Source organism: Chiloscyllium plagiosum, unplaced genomic scaffold, assembly GCF_037043375.1.
Source record: "Chiloscyllium plagiosum isolate Xiang-an unplaced genomic scaffold, Cpla_swu_hap1 HiC_scaffold_19, whole genome shotgun sequence".
In the NCBI taxonomy this organism is placed as follows: Eukaryota; Metazoa; Chordata; class Chondrichthyes; order Orectolobiformes; family Hemiscylliidae; genus Chiloscyllium; species Chiloscyllium plagiosum.
This window is the reverse complement of record NW_028270157.1, coordinates 15,103,531-15,118,626: the sequence shown is the minus strand read 5'-3', so window position 1 is coordinate 15,118,626 and position 15,096 is coordinate 15,103,531. Positions and strand designations below refer to the sequence as shown.

The 15,096-nt window shown below is 43.4% G+C and overlaps 1 protein-coding gene across 1 annotated transcript in view; it reads left to right on the top strand.

Annotated features, from left to right (window-relative positions):
- Positions 1-15,096, top strand: part of stab2 (stabilin 2) — a 182,235-nt gene that overhangs the window by 142,129 nt on the left and 25,010 nt on the right. Inside the window, exons 56-59 of the mRNA XM_043709921.2 lie at positions 2,522-2,671; positions 6,101-6,205; positions 10,109-10,216; positions 14,234-14,427. Of these exons, the coding sequence (XP_043565856.2) occupies positions 2,522-2,671; positions 6,101-6,205; positions 10,109-10,216; positions 14,234-14,427 (557 nt within the window). The remainder of the gene's footprint in view (positions 1-2,521; positions 2,672-6,100; positions 6,206-10,108; positions 10,217-14,233; positions 14,428-15,096) is intronic.

Genomic DNA, 15,096 nt, shown 5'->3' with positions numbered 1-15,096 from the left:
TGTACCACCCTTACAGGCAGTGAGTCCCGGATTGCCATTAACCTCTGGCTAAAATTGTGTTTCATCACATCTCCTCCAAGCCTTCTGACCCTGACCTTAAATCTCTGCCATTGATCTTTGATTCCCTCCACTAAGGGAAAGTGTTCCTTCCTGACCATGCCCCTCATAAGTTTATACATCTCAGTTATATACTCCCCTCAGTCTCCTCTGCTGCACGGAAAGCAAACCCAATCTATCGAAACTCTCTTCATAACTGAAACTTTCCAGGCCAGGCAACATTCTAAAATAGGATCATAGAATCCCTGTAGTGTGGAAGAAGGCCATTTGGCCCACTGAGTCCATGCCAACCCTCCAAAGAGCAGCCGACCCAGTCCCACCCCAATCCAGACATTTCTCATGGCTAATCCACCTAACCTGCACATCCCTGAACACTGTGGGCAATTTCCCATGGCTAATCCACCCTGACCTGCACATCTTTGGACTGTGCGGGTCCAAAACACATGAAAAACACCTTTTCCGTGAGGTGTTGCTGGCATCATTTGCTATCCATTATTAACTGCCCTTATTGTCTTGCTTTGCCATTTCAGAGAGCAGTTCAGAGTCAATTACATTGTTGTGTGTTTGGAATTACCTGTCGGCTATAGAGGGTAATTACAGCAGATTTGTCTCCCTGAAGGACTTTCATGAACGAGAGTTTTCAACAGCAATAGATAATGGCTTCCTGATCACTGTTAGTAAGACTAGCCTTCAATCCATATTTTATTCAGTGCATTTAAACTCTCCCCAGCTGCTTTGATTCTGCATCCCCAGCCTGTGTCCTCAGTTCTCAGGAAGGCTCTCTCAACCGGAAACATCAACTCTGCTTTCTTTCCACGGATGCTGCCAGACCTGCTGAGTTTTTCCAGCAATTGCTGTTTGTTTTCCCCCAATAGTTTGTGCCCCATAATTACTGGGGCAGTGATGTTACCGCCACATCTCTACCTCTGGTACATCAAACTGAGGCCCTCAGTGACACCTCCGATAGATATAAAAAAATCCCAAAGCATTATTTTTAAGGTGAGCAAGAGTCTCCTCCTTGCATGCTGCCCAATATACAGCAGCTGAAGCAGGAGAGACAATGGTAAAGCAGGTGGGGCAATAGGACCAATGTTGGATTAAGTGATTAGGGCACTATCTTCTCAAGAACTGACAATTTCACTGCCAAAATCACAGGATTCACACCACAAACTAGAAGATATATGGTTAGTGAAGAAACAAAGCAAGTACGTGTGTAAAAAAAAACCAACCTGTATTTATATAGTATCTTTCACAAACACGCTATCCTTTGGATAAAAAAGTTCCAGGTTTCCACCATAAATTTTATGGTTATCCCTGATCTCCCTTTCAAAGTGCTTAATCCTAATTTTGAGAACAAGTCCCTCACTCCTGAATTCCAACTCCATCTCCATATCTACCTTATTGAATCCTTTAAACATTTCAAATCGCTTGATGAGACCATCCTCATTTCTCTCAAGAGAATGCTAGCCAGTCATACAGGATTCCATTGTCTGTGGCTTACTAAAATGTGGCAAAGCACAATTCTGGTAGGAAATAAATATAAACACAAACATTTTTATTTGGCCCATTTGAGTATAGAGAATGCATCTGGAAATATATATATTCAAGTGTAGAGCCTTGTCTTTTGCAAATAGAAAGGATGTGCCTGCGTATTTCACTTTTTAATTTTCATGGATGGCCATTCAGTAGACCAATCCCTTTGGCATTGGGCTTTGATCATTCAAAGTCAATTTGTTTATTTACATTTAAACAAAATCTTGGCATGTAACAGTTCTCTGGTGCACTCTCTGTAACAACGCTCTGCCAGTCAGAGTCTAACTTACAAGCCATTCAACATAATCTTCTCACGCTGTGTAAGCTGTTGTTCCCGTTGGTAGTTGGTATTCTTGTGATTCTGTCCTGATGCGTGCAAGATGAAAAGCTTCAACAGCATGGCCCTTTGTTCAGAAATATTCAACTCTTCCCTGAAGCATCAGAGACTGAGGGCTCACCCTACAGACGTTTATAAAATCATAAGGGGCATGGAGAGAGTGAATAGCCATAGTCTTTTCCCTAGGATAGGGGAGTCCAAAACTAGAGGGCATAGGTTTAAGGTGAGAGAAGAAAAATTTAATAAAGGAGCTGAGGGGCATGCAGAAGGTGGTGAGTGTATGGAACAATCTGCCCGAGGAAGTGGTGGAGGCTGGTATAATTACAACATTTGAAAGCCATCTGGATGAGCATATGAATAGGAAGGGTTTAAAGGGTAAATGCTGCTAAATGGGAAGAGATCAGTTAAGGATACCTGGTCAGTGCAGACGAGTTGGGTCTGTTTCATGCTGTATGTTTCCGTATTACCAGGTGACTAATAGATCCGATAGCTTGTTTTGTCCATTCTGGAGAATAATTTCAGAAAACGTGTAATTTATCATTTTAACAATTATAGGTGATGCAAATGTTGTAAAAGATTGCTGTTTTGTTTCAGCTTGCCCAGGAGGTCCTGAAACCCCGTGCAACTCCCACGGTGAATGTGACGATCAATACACAGGGACCGGTAACTGCACCTGTTCAGCTGGTTTCAGTGGCACAGCGTGTGAGCTCTGTTTGCCTGGGCGATGGGGATCAGAGTGTGCAGGTACGAGGATGTTTAACAAGCTACAGTTTCATCACATCTGCCTCATGCACACAATATTTATTCTAGTTCTTGTCCCTACCTCATAGTGTGCAGTAGTTGTCCCTTAACTTTCACACTCTGCTGTTGTTTTGCTGGGGCAGGTGTAGAGAAGACACTTCTACTGACAGGTAAGACCAAAACCAAGGGGCCATAAAACCACAGGATGGTGAAAGCACAGACGTAGGCCATTTATCTCATTGTGAACAGGTATCTGTAAGAATATCTCAGCTGACCTTGTTCCACCTCCTTTTTGTCATTGACCTGTAAATGTGTTTGCCTCAGATTTGGACCCCCCCGCCCCTTTTGTAAATCATGATTTAATCCACCTCCACGATACTCCCAAGCAGTGCATTCCAGATCCTAACCACTCGCTGCAGAAAATAGGTTTCCCCTCATGTCACCATTGGTTGTTTTGCCACTTTATAAATTGGTGCCTGTCGGTTCTTCATCCTTCCACCAACATAACCAGTTTCACCCTGATCTATCTGTACGGACCTCTCACTGTTTTGAACATTTTGACCAAATCTCTTCTTAATGTCCTCCTCTTTGAAGAACTGTCACAGTTTTGTCAGTCTGCCCACTTATTGTTGTGCAACCCTCATAAATTCTACCTGCACCCACTACAGTGTGTTCACAAATCACGAATAAATCCAATAGGGATTTCAGGAGAAACTTCTTTACCTCCCTCTGCCATGAAGAGTAGTTGAGTTGAATTGCACAAATGCACTTAAGTTGAAGCTAGAAAAACACGGGGGATGAGTAAACAGAAGGTTATGGTTGGATTTGAGTGAAAAGAGATGGAGGAGGTTTGTGTGGAACATAAGTTTCGAACATTGGGCCAAATGACCCACCTCTATCCTTAAATCTGGGTTTCTCAAACAGCTGCTCCTAACTTCCAGTGGGTAAAAAATGAGTTCGCAAATTCCAAAGCAGAAATTATTGCACTGGACTGATTTTTCCACATGCGAAGCCATTTTAAATACTGTTATTGTTGTTGGTGGCCAATTGCTGCATCCTAAGAAGCCTCTGGATATGTAAATGTGCTTATTCTTAGAGAAACCCTCCTGCTTTGTCATCATCCCTCTTTGAGACCCAAAATTTTGCTTTGTATTTGTACAAGCATCCAAGTTGATATCATTGTGCACACAAGCACTTAGATGCCCTGACATTTTCATACATCACCACACGTCCTGTGCACACACAATTCACAAAGCAGTTTTCTTAGAAACTGAAGCATATTCAAACCCTTGGGCCTATTTTGCTACTTAATCTGATCCTGGCCAATCTATGAATGCTGCCTGACCTGCTACGCTTTTCCAGCAACACATTTTTCAGCTCTGATCTCCAGCATCTGCAGTCCTCACTTTCTCCTAGTTGATTTTAATCTACTGCGAATCCTCTTGCAAGGATGCCTTCCTTGAAGAAGCTCTTTTCCTCCCTCTTCAAGGATTTCAGTGAGTCCTTCTCTCACTGCACCCCCAGGTCATCTCCTCTGCCCTGAAGTTCTTCAGCCACCTCCATTTCCATTTTCCCCACATTTGCTCCATATCTCGTGCACAACACAAATTCACCAATCTGTAACTTGACAAATTCAATTGCCTTGCAGCATCTACAGCTTTTTGGGCTTTTTGTTCTTGATTGACATAATTTTTAGCTTGGCGAAAGTGAAGACTGCAAATGCTGGAGATCAGAGTAAAGATTAGAGTGGTGCTGGAAAAGCACAGCAGGTCAGGCAGTATCCAAGGAGCAGGAAAATCATTCTTAAATGGCCTAACTTTAACTTAAAATGATAAGATCCTTATTCCAGACTGATGCACCGTAGGAAATAGTTACTCTGTTATTAAATCCTTTTCAATATTTGAGTGGGTTTAATTCTCAAAACTCTAAACTCAACTGAACATAAACGAAGATTACTAAAAACAACCAAATGCTGGAGATCACAGCGAGTCAGGCAGCATCCTGAGAGAGAGCAAACTAATGTTTTGAGTCTAGTTGACTCTTCATCAGAGCTGATGTGAATTGTGGAGGGGACAGCATTTATTCAGTGGTGGGGGAGGGAGTGAGCTGGACTGCTGGGGGAGAAAGGATGTTGATTGGAATGTAAAACTGACAGAACAATGGTGTGTCTAACTACCGGACTGGAAAGAACAGACAATCCCACTAGGGTGGGGGAAGGAGCAGAGAGAGGGTGACAGAGAATGTAATAAGAGATGCTAAAAGAAAGGGAAGGAATGGGTTCACAATCTGAAGGTATTGAACTCAATATTGAGCCCAGGAGGTTGTAAAGTGCCTCGTTTGAAGATGAGACATTATTCCTCCAGTTTGTGCTGTGATTCACCGGAACATAACAGAATTCCCAAGACAGACCAATGGACATGCGAGCAGGACGCTGTGTTAAAATGACTGGAAGGTCGGGGTCATGCTTGTACACGGACCGGAGGTATTCAGCAAAATGATCACCCAGTCTTCATTTGGTTTCTTCAATGTAGAGTTAGCCACATTGGGTGAAGCAAATGCAAAACACAAGATTGAAGGAGGTACAGGTGAAATGCTGCTTCACCTGGAAAGACAGTTTAGGTCCTTGGATGGTGAGCAGGGAGGAGGTAAAGGGGCATGTATTGCACATTTTGCAGTTATATGGCAAGGTGACGTGGAAAGGGAAGGAGGTGTTGGTGGTTGTGAAATGGACTAGGCTGTCCCAGAAGGAACAACCCCTGTGAGATGCAGACAGGGGAGAGAGGGGAAGATGTGTTTGGTGGTGGCGTTCAGCTGAAGTTGTCTGAAATGGTGGAGAATGATCCTTTGAATGCAGAGGCCGGTGGGATGAGAAGTGAGAACAAGGGGGCACCAATCACACTGTTGTGACTGATGGGAAGGGGCAAGGGCAGAAGCACGGGTGATTGGTCGGATGCGGTTGAGGGACCTGTCAACACAGTTATACAGGGAATAAAACTGGTCCTTGAACCAATCATGAGTTTTCTAAAGCAAGGCAGTCAGGTTTAATTTACCTCCAACTGTACTGCAACCACTGGAACTATCATTAAACATTTTTAAGCTGGAGAATTGAAACTTGATTCCAATCCAACAAACATATGACCATAAGAAATAAGAAAAGCATTAGAACCTTTGAGACTGCTCTGCATTAAATCACATGCCTGATCTTCTAACTAACTCCACTTTCACCCCAAATCTTTTAATCCCAAAACTGTACTGATTTTTATTCTCCATGTACTCAGTGATCGAGCATTCACTGCTCTATAAACTGACGAATTCCAAAGCTTCACAACTTTCTCAGCGAAAGATCAGTCAGAGCCCTATCCTGTCAAACCCTTTAGGAAATGTATGTGTGCCAATTACATTTTCTCTCAATTTACTGAAATGTTCCCTCAGCCTGCGATTGCACTGAAAATGGAGTCTGTGAAGATGGCATCAATGGCCAAGGGATATGTTTCTGCAACGAGGGCTGGACTGGAGATCGATGTGAAACACAGCTAGGTAAGGCATAGTGAGTGAGCTGCACTGTGGATTGTAAGTAAATCTGTGCACCACCAGCTCTCGTTAAATTGTAACTGCCCAGTTCTCCTTCGAAATAGTCCACTTTGAGGGAGCAAGCCGGGCCTCTGTTTATATCTCATCTGAAGGACAGCATCTTACCAATGCACTACTCCCCCCGGACTGCTCTGGGAGTTTTAGTCCAGAGTTTTGTCTTTTGAGGAGGTGACCAAGCATGTGGATGAGGGTAGAGCAGTGGATGTCGTATACATGGATTTTAGTAAGGCATTTGATAAGGTTCCCCATGGTAGGCTTATGCGGAAAGTCAGGAGGCATGGGATAGAGGGAAATTTGGCCAGTTGGATAGAAAACTGGCTAACCGGTCGAAGTCAGAGAGTGGTGGTAGATGGTAAATATTCAGCCTGGAGCCCAGTTACAAGTGGAGTTCCACAGGGATCAGTTCTGGGTCCTCTGCTGTTTGTAATTTTTATTAATGACTTGGAAGAGGGAGTCGAAGGGTGGGTCAGTAAATTTGCAGATGATATGAAGATTGGTGGAGTTGTGGATAGTGAGGAGGGCTGTTGTCGGCTGCAAAGGGACTTAGATATGATGCAGAGCTGGGCTGAGGAGTGGCAGATGGAGTTCAACCCTGCCAAGTGCGAGGTTGTCTATTTTGGAAGGACAAATAAGAATGCGGAATACAGGGTTAACGGTAGGGTTCTTAGTAAGGTGGAGGAGCAGAGGGATCTTGGGGTCTATGTTCATAGATCTTTGAAAGTTGCCACTCAGGTGGATAGAGCTTGTAAGAAGGCCTATGGTGTATTAGCGTTCATTAGCAGAGGGATTGAATTCAAGAGTCGTGAAGTGATGTTACAGCTGTACAGGACCTTGGTAAGGCCACATTTGGAGTACTGTGTGCAGTTCTGGTCGCCTCACTTTAGGAAAGATGTGGAAGCTTTGGAGAGGGTGCAGAGAAGATTTACCAGGATGTTGCCTGGAATGGAGAATAGGTCGTACGAGGATAGGTTGAGGTGCTAGGCCTTATCTCATTGGAACGGAGAAGGATGAGGGGTGACTTGATAGAGGTGTATAAGATGATCAGGGGAATAGATAGAGTAGACAATCAGAAACTTTTTCCCCGGGTACAACAGAGTGTTACAAGGGGACATAAATTTAAGGTGAAGGGTGGAAGGTATAGGGGAGATGTCAGGGGTAGGTTCTTTACCCAGAGAGTGGTGGGGGCATGAAATGTGCTGCCTGTGGGAGTGGCAGAGTCAGAATCATTGGCGCACTTTAAGTGGCAATTGGATAGGTATATGGATGGGTGCTTAAGCTAGGACAAATGTTCGGCACAACATCGTGGGCCGAAGGGCCTGTTCTGTGCTGTATTGTTCTATGTTCTATGTTCTATGGTGTTGAACATGCCCCTTGTGAGCCAGAGTTGAGAAAGCTACCAGTTGAGACATGGTGGAAAAGTCTCCACACCTGCATTGTGCCCGTGCCTGAACTGAATTTGCTTTTTAGTGGAAAATATTTCCTCGCCTATTCTCAAGCTGGTCTTGATCCTACAAAAAAAATGTTGTCCCCCTTTATGCCTTACGTCATCCATGTAACGAACAAACTCTAATGACTGTAAGACTTTGGATTTTTAGAGCATGAAAGCTTTAATTTGATAATTGGTTTGTTATTCTGCTCTGTTCCTTACTACTATTTATTCTGCTTGCAATGATTGTAAAATTTGTCTCATCTGGACCCGTGGCCATGATGCAAGTTGATCTTTAGGTAAATAAACCTTTGAATTAACAATTTGAAATTGGGAACTCGCCAACCAACCAGCAGCTCTCTCAGCAGTTTAACTGGAAGCGGTTATCTTTATTTATCCTCCAATGGGATGTGGTCATATCATTTGTCCTCCATTTCTAATTGCCCTTGTACTGAATGGCTTGATATTTCAGAGTGTCACTGAGAGACAACCACAATGCTGTGCCTCTGACTCACATGCAAATTAGCCCTGAGTTTATTTCCCAAGTTTTATTCATTGGATGTTGGCAGCGTGAGCTAGGCCATCATTTATTGTTCATCTCTGATTGGACAATGGCAATTAGGAGTCAACTGCGTTGCTGTGGGTCTGGAGTTGTGCGTAGGCCAAAGTTTATTCATCATCAAAGGAACAGGAGAATCGACGATTCGGGCATAAAAACGCCGATTCTCCTGTTCCTTTGATGCTGCTTGACCTGCTGCACTTTTCCAGCAATACATTTTTAAGTTCTGATCTCCAGCATCTGCAGTCCTCACTTTCTCAAAGTTTATTCATGTCCATTATAGAAAGAAATATCAAATTTTTACAACAAACAGTGGTTACATGGTCAGATTTTATCCCAATTGCAATTGATTTCCCTCCAAAGAGACAAATAGATATGTTTTTAAATAATAATTGATGATTAGTTTCTTCGTTATCTTTACTGAGACTAGCTTTCGATTCCAAATTCCAACTACTGTGGTCTGACCTGAACTCGTGCCCCCAGAACATTCATCTTGATCATTAGTCCTGTGACATGACCACATACCATCACCCCCAAGTTGAACTGTACAAGGGTGGGAGAGTCCAAAATTAAAGGTGACAGGTTTAAGTGAAAGGGGCCTGAGGGAAACCTTTTCATGCAGAGGGCGGTGCTTGTATTGTTATGAAGGTGTAAGGGGTACCGTACCTTTAAGATAGTTAAAAGCTAGCAGAACGACCTGACAGCACCAAGTGTTCTGAATAAAATATAATGTGACGTGTGGTCCAGCAGCTAGGGTAGATGGTTGCCTGGAGACAAAAACAAACTTGAATTAGGCCAATCAGTTTAAATTATGCCCCCTCCCAAAAAAAACCAAACTCCAATCAAGTTTGAATTTAGTATGTTGACAATATTAAAAGCCAATGACACAATCCGATGCTTTGGGGTTATAAGACCGGGAAAACTTGAACAGTTGGGGAAGAACTGCCAATTGACCAACAGATATAGGCTGCTAGTCAGAACTCTCTGGGAGGTATCTGTCTAGAGAAGGAATTTACACAGAAAAAAACATTAACATCAACCTGGAGAGCAAACCTGCAAAGAGAAGATTTGACAGCTGGCTGGTTTTGAAATTTGGATTTTTCAGTAAATCTTAAACAAGGAGTTTTATCGGACTAGTATTATGGAAGGGAAAGTAAAAGATAGGTTAGAGGAAGGACTTATAAATAGTTGTTAGTTAATTATTCTCTGTTATACTTTAAGAAATAAAGTGGATAATTTTTACTTTAAATAGTTCTTGGCCTCTCGAATTTTCACAGATTATTGCACGGGATAAATCTTCTGTGTTTCTGATCTAAATTAAGCAGGAAGGTTTACCCCATGACGTAACAGTATGGAGGAGATGATGGAGGCTGGTACAATTATAACATTTAAAAGGCAATTAGATGGGTATATGAATAGAAAGGGTTTAGAGGGATATGGGACTAGATCAGTTTAAGATATCTTGTCAGCATGGACGAGTTGGACCGAAGGGTCTGTTTCAATGCTGTATAGCTCTATGACTCTAATTGATCTTATCGTTCTAACAGTGACATCATTTCACCTTATGTTAGCCACACTATGTAAGGATTGTCATTTTTGCTGTTGTTATTCAATTGTGTGTCTCACCTGTCCTTCTCATCTATTCTTCTCCCCTTCATTCTTTGACCCTCTCATCCCCCACTGCAAATTGGCACAACTCTTGGACCGACTACTTCATTGACCAAAGATGGCCTCTTGCTTGGCTGTCTCTGGGATGCCACAGACTTTCAGCCAGAATTAGCAAGGGCCATACCAAATCTCCATGGCTAGTTAGCAGTATGGTATTGTCATGTTATTAAAATGGTTCTCTTCATTTGTTGGGCAGCCACGAAGCCAGTGTGTTCACCTCCTTGCTCTAAAGATGCAATCTGCAAGAGCAACAACACGTGCGAGTGTAAACTATACTACGAAGGTGATGGAAGGACTTGTGACGGTGCGTTAAGGTGTTCTTTTTGCATTTCCAGCAGGGGTATGCATATATGAAGTGTCGTGAGCGAATTACTATTAAAGGCCTAAGAAAGCGGCTAACATAAGAGGGAACATAAGAACTGGGTGGATTTAGCTGTGATAACCTAACTCTCATTTAAATAAGGTCTTGGCTGAGCTTCACACTCTGTGTAACCCAATAACCCTCTCACACCATCAATTAGAACTCTTTTTGCTTTTACCCTAACGAATGGTTAAGTCACCTCTACAGGCCACATGTACAGTTTCATAGGATCCCTACTGTGTGGAAACAGGCCATTCGGCCCAACAAATGCACACCAACTCTCCAAAGAATAACCCACCCAAACCCATTCCCCTACCCTATATTTACCGCTGACTCAGGCACCTAACCTACACATCCCTGGACACTATGGGCAACTTAGCATGGCCAATCCTCCTAACTTGCACATCTTTGGACTGTGGGAGGAAACCCACGTAGACACAGGGAGAATGTGCAAACTCCATAAAGACAGTCGCCCAAGGCTGGAATTGAACCTGGGTCCCTGGCGCAGTGAGGCAGCAGTGCTAACCACTGTGCCACCATAGTTTGACTCCATGTCCCAATCAGATTCATCTCAAGCTCATGACAGTGACGAGTTCTGAGATTTCTGATTCAGGATTAACCAGCCAAGGAGAAACAAAGTTCAGCCAACCAACATGTAGCTACTAAATATTGAGTTGTCTGGATTTTCTGGGCTACGTTTAACCAGCCTGTGGATTGCTATCCCTGAGTATGGTACATGTGGATGCTGAGCTCCCCACAGGTTTCAACTCCAGACTCTGAGGTTTTTGAGTCAGCTCTTCAATCACAAAAATGAGTTGATTCATTCAGGTTCCAGCAAAATAAAAACATAGAAAATTAGCTTTGTTTGGTATATAAACATGATTAGTGATCTCCTGCAAGATTGTTCGGGTATGTCATGAAACACATTTCTGAAGCCATCACATCCAAGATGGAATTTGCACCCTGCCCTATTGGTCCAGAGGTGGGGACACTTCACACAGCACCACACGACCCTTCAATATTACTGTATTTTTAGATGTGTAAGACCATACAACCTCGAAGCAGAAGTAGACCATTCAACCCTTCGAGCCTGCTCTGCCACTCAGTGAGATCATGGCTGATCTGATAACCCTCAACTCCACTTTTCTGCTTTTCCCTGTTGTCCTTGATTCTTTTACAAATTAAAAATCTGTCTATTTCAGCCTTGAATATGCTTAATGACCAAACCCTGGCACCCCTCTGCGATATCCGCTATCCTCTGAGATAACAAATTCCTCTTCTCCGTCTTGGATATGCATTCCCTTATTCCGAGATTATGCCCTCCAGTCCTGGACTGTCCCACAAGGGGAAACAACACACTGCATCTACCCTGTCAAGTCCTCTAAGTCCCACATTATATATTTCAATAAGGTCACCACTCATTCTCCTAGATTCCAATGAATACAGGCCCAACCTACTCAATCTCTCCATGTAAGAAAACCCCTCCATACCCAGGATCAGCTTAATGAACCTTCTCTGGACTTCCTCTAATGCCAGAATATTTTTCTGGAGATGAGGTCCCCAAAACTGTTCACAGTATTCCAGTGTGGGTTGACTAGACTTCCTTTTTTTAATGTTCTATTTCCTACCTACCCTATTTTTATACTGCATAACCCATCATTATACAGGACATTAATGAGGCCTGAAATTACTGGCCAGCTCCTTTCTCGGGCTGGACAATTTTATCCCAACCCATGAAGTACTTGTTGAATAACTACTGTATCATGTACATCTGTTGGAATATTGGGAAAGAATCAAAGGATTGGGAAAGTTTAATCAGGTCCTAGTTTGGGATTGTCCAATGTGAGTATAAAGAGGAACCTCGATTATTCAAAGGACATGGGTGGGGAATATTTCGTTCAGTTAATCGAAGGTCGGATAGTCGAATGGTGGATAACATAGTTTAGCCAAGCATCAGGACCTTGCGATCTTGTTCAGATAATCCAATCTTCGGATAATCGAGGTTCCTCTGTAGTTGATGGAGACACAGTGCTAATAGGGATGTTAATCTCTAGGCTCAACTAATCCATGACTATCAGCATAAAAGTACTTAGTACTTATTCTGAAATATAATTGCATTTGATATTTGTTTTCTTTGACCTTCCTGTATTTTAAGAAATGATTTAACCCAATGTTTTGTTTGATTGTGGAATTGCTAGAAAGGCCAGTGTTTCTTGTCAAATTCTCAACATCCACTACCAGCTCTCTTTAGGCTTCAATTTAGACTGGAATGGAGTGACCCCTTCCCCCAAGGTCAAACTCAGGCCATGCCCATATCTGATTGTCTAGCTTGGCCCACAGCCATTGATTTTAGCGCCTTGTGGCAGACCTTTTCCCAGCCCACCCCGAGGAAGGAGCTGGCCAATCTGCTCTTCCTTTAGCCCTGTGTGGGATGTGGGCATTGTCAACAGCGCCAGCATTTGTTGCTGTTGAACTGATTGGCTGTTTAGTACGTTACAGAAAACAGTTAAGGGTCAACTATGTTGCAGTGAGACTGAAGTCACCTGTAGGCCAGACAGGGTAAAGATGGTAGATTCCCTTCCATGAAGGGCATGAATGAACTGGATGGATTTTGACAACAGTTGGCACAAGGTCACCATTAGACTACTTTTCTTTAATTCCAAACCTTTTTTTTTCCAATTGATCTCAAATTTCATCATGGTGGGTTTGGAACCCATAACTCCGGACAATTAACCTCGGGCTCTGGATTACTAGGCCAGTGATATTAACATAGCAACCACCATCCCCTCATCAAATGGTTGGTAGTTCTCTGTCCCCAGGGCGCCACCAGCAGTGGTGACCACTGCTGGAACTGCAGCTTCCAGTCAATGGGCTGTGGTGGAGCTCAGGTTTACATTAGATCCATGTGATAAACCCCTGTGAGGCAGGAGTGCTTAAGGACTGGAGTGGACAGGACCTGGGGACATGTATAGGCCCTAAAAGGAGATGCACCCCTAGCCCAGCTACCAGTCCCCACCAGGTTTCACTCACAAGGGGTGCTGGAGACTTGAATGTTGGCCCCCACCCCCCGAACAAATTCCAGAGGAGGTAAAAGGAGGATCAAATGGGGCAGTAACTGACCACTTGAACACCTCAATTGATTTATGCTGCTGCCTCTGTACCATTTGTAACTTGCAGCAGAAGCAAAAGGTAGTGTGAAGGCAGCTAGAATGGCATGGTGCCCAATTTTATTCCCTTACATCATTGCCCTAAAGAGCTGTAAAACTCTGGCCTTTGTTAATGTCTGCTTAGTTTGCTTCTGTTTATTCAAGGCGAGGAGAAATAGCGGTAGCCATTACAAAAGCAAAGTACCTCTGGTACCAGAGGTCTTGAAGTAAAACCAGAAATTGCTGGCAGCAACTGTGGAAAGTGAAGCAGAGTTCACGTTTGAGTCCAGTGTGACCCCTGTTTGGAGTTTGTCCGAAGAAGAGTCATATTGGACTCAAAGCATAAACTCTGTTTCTCTCTCCACAGATGCTGCCAGACCTGCTAAGTTTCTCCTACTTTTTATTTTAAGCAGTAGCTATTAATCTTCCGAGTATGTACACATGGGAGCAGCTATTGGCGCTGGATGTGGGCTGGGAGTGGTAAGACTGAGGAGGTCAGTAAATTCTCTCAATGGAATGTAATGATATATATGTCCTGTTTTCAATCTTCCCAACTGACATGGAATCGGTTCATGGGTATTTGACACTGATCTGGAGCATGTCTGGAGCAGTGAATTTTGTCCTGTCTGCCAGGATAATAGTTTGCTATTTGCCACATTCTCTGATACTGTTGGGTTTATTTTGAATGTGTGATAGCGCAAACATAATCGATCAGCTCGCCAGGGAAATACATTACGGCAATATCAATTAATGGTCTATATGAAATGGACACTGTCACATTTTGACTCAATATGTTTCATGTTTTGCAATGCAGTTGCCGATCAGTGTGCCCAGGATAATGGCGGCTGTTCAGAATTCGCCAAGTGCTCTCAAAATGGGGTGAAAGTCCAATGCAGCTGTGAGAAGGAATATTCTGGAGATGGCTACACGTGTGATCCAATAGACCCGTGTGCAGACGGGATCAATGGAGGCTGTCATGAGCATGCCATCTGCACAGTGACGGGAGCAGTAAGTGAAAACATCTTCTCCTTGAATTCTTTGCAGTTCTTACCCATGGTGCCATGCCCTCTACCACAGATGACGCAGGAGGTGGGTCCCCAAATCCAACTCAGCTGGAGCAGCGATCAACCCCCACGCTGTTGGAACCAATCTGATCCATGCCAACTGATTCTCCCGATCCAACCAGGAATCCAGGTTGCTATGGCAACAAATATTTTGACATGCATTTTGTAGCCTGGGGCTATGGACAGTGATAGTAGAGGCACCACATCATCGCACAGCTGACCAGGCATCTCTCCCACTCTTACTGCTTCCCACTGGCATGTGTCAGGAGGATTTACAAACTTATACTTGGTCTACTCGGTTCATTAGGAGCAAATTGGACATCAAACCCTGGACAGAGACTTGAACCTGTGGTGCCTGGCTTAGAGACAAGGATGTTACCCATTGAGTCACAAGAGCTCCAAGTAAAATTATTCCTGGGTAAAATTCAACAATGAAGTTTAACAGCCAGAGTGTACATAGCAAAGGCATCTAAGTCATATGTTATGATGGGCTATAAAGTACTGGTACTTATCGCAGGGCTTTAACTTCTAATATAACAGACTGGACCTTCCAAGCACTAAACAATGCTGAATCCAAGCGTGTCATGGCGTGGCACATTAGCGGTTTTCTTAG